The sequence below is a fragment of the Hyalella azteca genome, unplaced genomic scaffold (genome assembly GCF_000764305.2).
Source record: "Hyalella azteca isolate HAZT.00-mixed unplaced genomic scaffold, Hazt_2.0.2 contig9818, whole genome shotgun sequence".
In the NCBI taxonomy this organism is placed as follows: domain Eukaryota; kingdom Metazoa; phylum Arthropoda; class Malacostraca; order Amphipoda; family Hyalellidae; genus Hyalella; species Hyalella azteca.
Genome location: NW_025939878.1, coordinates 1,064 through 5,876, shown reverse-complemented (window position 1 = coordinate 5,876; position 4,813 = coordinate 1,064). Strand labels below are relative to the sequence as shown.

The window sequence follows — 4,813 nt, the reverse complement described above, 5'->3', positions numbered from 1 at the left end:
GCCCTTTGTGGTGCGTGGTGCCCTTTGTGGTGCGTGGTGCCCTTTGTGGTGCGTGGTGCCCTTTGTGGTGCGTGGCGCCCTTTGTGGTGCGTGGTGCCCTTTGTGGTGCGTGGCGCCCTTTGTGGTGAGTGGTGCCCCTTGTGGTGCGTGGTGCCCTTTGTGGTGCGTGGCGCCCTTTGTGGTGCGTGGTGTCCTTTGTGGTGCGTGGTGCCCTCTGTGGTGCATGGTGCCCTTTGTGGTGCGTGGTGCCCTTTGTGGTGTGTGGCGCCCTTTGTGGTGTGTGGCGCCCTTTGTACTTCCTGGTGGAGTTTATGTTGTACTGTACGTGTCCTTTTCATTGCGTACCTGATGTCGTCTGTTTTACACAGCGAAGCCAAACTTTAATAATTAATTTATTAATGAAATATGCTATTTTTATGTTGTACGAAGAAAGAAAATAATATAGAAATAAATAAAATATAATAAATAATATATAATGATTTTAAATAGCACTGTTAACTATTATAAATAGCAACAATAATAAAATAAGGTAACCTGTACCCCAGGACCCCGGCTCGGCCATCCCTAAGGGCACGCTGCTGGCCATCGGCATCACCTTCTGCACGTACCTCCTGTACCCCGTGTTCCTGGCCGCCTCTGGAGTTCCTGGACTTCGTCACCAACGACACGGGTTACCTGGCGGGGAACAAGAGCGTCCTGGACGCCCCCAGCTTCACGGGGGCGTCCTGCTCCATCCTGGGGGACGGCGTCCCGCATCCCGACAACCTCACTCAGTGCAAATATGGCCTCATGAACAACTTCCAGGTGAGGGGCACTCGCGGGGCCGTGGGTGAAGTGTTGGTGGTCTTCATAGTCACCCTCTGAGCCGTCCTCATAGTCACCCTCTGAGCCGTCCTCATAGTCACCCTCTGAGCCATGCCTGGTGTGGCTCAGGAGGCACATGTGCCCAAACAGTCGGAGCATGGAAATGGTAAGCTAGGGGACATGTTATGGCTAAAAAGGCCATTTCCTGCTGAGAACAGCTTCTTGAAAAGAAAGATGTGGATGGCTGTGAGAAATAAGGCTGGGGTAGTGGGGATAAGTGGACATCCTTCAGAAGCACCCAATCCTTAATGTGTGGGACGTTGTACATTAGCTTTAGCTACAGTGGCCTTACCGTGGCTGGGTGGAGGGAGGAAAGCGAACGTAGGCTGGTCTGGAACTAAACACTAAAGATGATACACTAAACAGCAACTGGATGTAAAATGGCGAGTCAATGTGACTTATTGTGTTGGTAAACGGTTAGTTCCAGTCAGTTAGTTTTTCTCTTTTGTGGCTGAAACAAGAGGGTGGTGGTTCTTGGGGAGCTGGCGAAAAAACTGTAAACCTGCAACCACCAGACAGGCAGACAGGGAATGAACGAGAGCTCAGCATAGATTTGGTCGATTGAAGTTATTTTGTGACAAGCAGCAAGTGGGCGAGGCTGTGCACCAGCCGAGTCCCAGGCCTTTTGTGTCCGAATATTGGCGCCTAAACACACTTAAACACCCTTGATCCAAGGCCGTAATCTCTTCATCAATAATATTCTGCCGATCACGCACTTAAACGAAAATTTTCCACAAATCCCCCCACCTCACTAACCTTCTCGGTCACCGGGCCTTGGTGCTGGACTGTGTTAACCTGTTCGCCTGCGTCAGGTAATGGAGCTTGTCTCCGCCTGGGGCCCCTTGATCTATGCCGGCTGCTTCGCTGCGACGCTCTCGTCGGCCATCGCGTCCCTGGTGGGGGCGCCGCGGGTGCTGCAGGCCCTCGCCAAGGACCGCCTCTACCCCGGCATCTTCATGTTCAGCAAAGGCTTTGGGGCGAATAACGACCCCGTCAACGGCTACTGCTTGGTCTTCATGTTGTCCCTGGGCTGCATCATGATCGGTACGGCCGCTGCTGCAGATAAGCTGCATGGTTTATCTTCTATTGATGGCTCATTCAAATTATAGTTTCTGCAGGCTTCGTAAGGATCGAATTGTTGAGAAGTCGAATTCAAAAAAAGTATTTGGGCAACATTTGCTCCTACTTTCTCGTTTCCTGTAGCGAGCTTAAGATGTTACCGAACTCATTAGTTTCTACAGGCTTCGTAACTATCGAACTATTGAGGAGTTTAAATTAATAAACAAGTATTTGGACAACATTAGCTCCTAGTTTCTTGTTTCCCTGTACAATCTTAAGATGTTACCGAACTCCTAACAATATATGATCTCTTGCAGCCTTAAAAAGACTAAGAGTTTAATATTTTCACTTGTTGTTGACATCGTGCAGGGGATTTGAACGCCGTGTCGACCCTGCTGAGTAACTTCTTCCTGGCGTCCTACAGTCTCATCAACTTCTCTTGCTTCCACGCCTCCATCATCAAGAGTCCGGGCTGGAGACCGGCCTTCAAGGTGCGTGTCATTTGCCCGCCGCAGCTAAACATAACATAACATAAACATCGTATATTTCATTGTTTTGTTCTGGATACGACGCAAGCAACTGTCTCTGAAAAGGAACTTCATATTTTTCGACGCAATACAAATCTTATATGCAGACACGACCACTAACCATTCACTACCATTGCAGTACTACAACCACTACGTGAGTCTGGCAGGAGGCCTCATGTGCCTGGTGGTGATGTTCCTCATCGACTACGTGACGGCTCTCATCACCTTCCTCGTCACCATCGGGCTCTACATGTTCGTCTCCTACAGGAAGCCTGGTGAGTGCACGTCCTGTCCCTATCTCCGTCTCGTATCATACAGGAACCCTAGTGCCTGCATGTCCTGTCCCTATCTTCGTGTCGTCTCCTACAGGAACCCTAGTGCCTGCATGTCCTGTCCCTATCTTCGTGTCGTCTCCTACAGGAACCCTAGTGCCTGCATGTCCTGTCCCTATCTTCGTGTCGTCTCCTACAGGAACCCTAGTGCCTGCATGTCCTGTCCCTATCTTCGTGTCGTCNCGCGTGGTCTGGTGCCATCGTGTCCACAATAAGCGCGTGGTCTGGTGCCATCGTGTCCACAATAAGCGCGTGGTCTGGTGCCATCATGTCCACAATAAGCGCGTGGTCTGGTGCCATCATGTCCACAATAAGCGCGTGGTCTGGTGCCATCATGTCCACAATAAGCGCGTGGTCTGTATTGTAAGCCAAGCGCGTGGTCTGTATGTATTCATCAAGAGCTTTATTCAACAAGAACGCAACATCCTGGAACAAAATAACACTAATATAAACAAGAAAAACGGTAACGTCATGGGAATATATTCATATATGAAGGTCTTACACATACAGAAAATATTTACATAATACTTACAAGGAGAACAGTAGTTCTAGGTCTTGAACGTTCAAGAGCCGAGTCAATGCTAACAATAGTCACTAGTTCTAGAGCGAAGTAACTCACTCGTATGAACTATAGTACGGAATACTATGCACATGTGGGCGCTAGAACAGAAACTTCACAGTTTGATGTACTCTTCACCTCACCCTCGTGTCGCGTACAACCCCTCGATCGTTCACCCTCGTGAACGTACAAGAGCCGAGTCAATGCTAACAATAGTCACTAGTTCTAGAGCGAAGTAACTCACTCGTATTAACTATAGTACCGTACGGAATACAATGTACACGTGGACGCTATAACAGAAACTCCACCACAGTTTGATGTACTCTTGACCACGTCCTGGTGTCGCAGACCGTGGACTGGAGGCAGCGGTCTGCGCTGGTGGCCCGCCACAACAATTGGCTCAAGCGCCACAAGATCCGGTCCTTCTACAGCCTCGTCCAGTCCCCGGACCTGGAGACCGGCGCCCTCAGCTTCTTCCAGGTGCCTTCATGCTGCACCTGCTGCACCTGCTGCACCTGCTGCACTTGTGCTGCACCTGCTGCACTTGTGCTGCACCTGCTGCACCTGCTGCACCTGCTGCACTTGCTGCACTTGTGCTGCATCTGCTGCACTTGTGCTGCCCTGCTGTACTTGTGCTGCATGTGTTGCACTTGTGCTGCACGCTATATTCTCTCTAGTTTTTTCTGTCATAGTTTCCAAAGAAATTTAGTGATGAATCTTTGAAATTTTAACCAAAACGTTACCTTTGACTGCTGCATATGTTCACATAAATTGTTGGGCTACATCTGAAAACAACTACAGCTTGCGGGTTAGATGACAAACACAGAAGTAGAATGTTTCGTTGTAGGAATTGAACTAATAAATATGTAGTAATGAATATGTAGGAAGTAAGCGAAGGTTCTAAACTGTGCAGTTGGTGGGTCTAAGTAAACTGAAGCCCAACATGGTGCTGCTGGGCTACAAGAGCAACTGGAACAACTGCAGCAACGACGAACTTGTAGCATACTTCAACACGCTGCAGTGAGTTATACTTCAACACGCTGCAGTGAGTTATACTTCAACGCGTTGCATTAAGTTATGCCGTATGATCTCTTAATGTAATCAATATCATCATAATTTTTCCCGTCACCTCCACCATCCTCGTCATCACTCGCAAAAACTCGTCTCTCTTACTGTCACCACTAACATCACCACCTGTCACCACTAACATCACCACCTGTCACCACTAACATCACCCCCTGTCACCACTAACATCACCACCTGTCACCACTAACATCACCCCCTGTCACCACTAACATCACCACCTGTCACCACTAACATCACCCCCTGTCACCACTAACATCACCACCTGTCACCACTAACATCACCCCCTGTCACCACTAACATCACCACCTGTCACCACTAACATCACCCCCTGTCACCACTAACATCACCACCTGTCACCACTAACATCACCCCCTGTCACCACTAAC

The 4,813-nt window shown here is 49.1% G+C and overlaps 1 protein-coding gene across 1 annotated transcript in view; it reads left to right on the top strand.

Moving 5' to 3' along the window:
• Positions 1 to 4,361, top strand: part of LOC108669844 (solute carrier family 12 member 2-like) — a gene marked incomplete at its 3' end in the record, with an annotated part of 32,107 nt that extends 27,746 nt beyond the window's left edge. The window contains 9 exon segments of the mRNA XM_018157272.2: positions 130 to 200; positions 546 to 638; positions 640 to 804; positions 1,677 to 1,908; positions 2,293 to 2,414; positions 2,590 to 2,725; positions 2,820 to 2,971; positions 3,690 to 3,821; positions 4,255 to 4,361. Of these exon segments, the coding sequence (XP_018012761.2) occupies positions 130 to 200; positions 546 to 638; positions 640 to 804; positions 1,677 to 1,908; positions 2,293 to 2,414; positions 2,590 to 2,725; positions 2,820 to 2,971; positions 3,690 to 3,821; positions 4,255 to 4,361 (1,210 nt within the window).
• Positions 4,362 to 4,813: the final 452 nt, after the last annotated feature.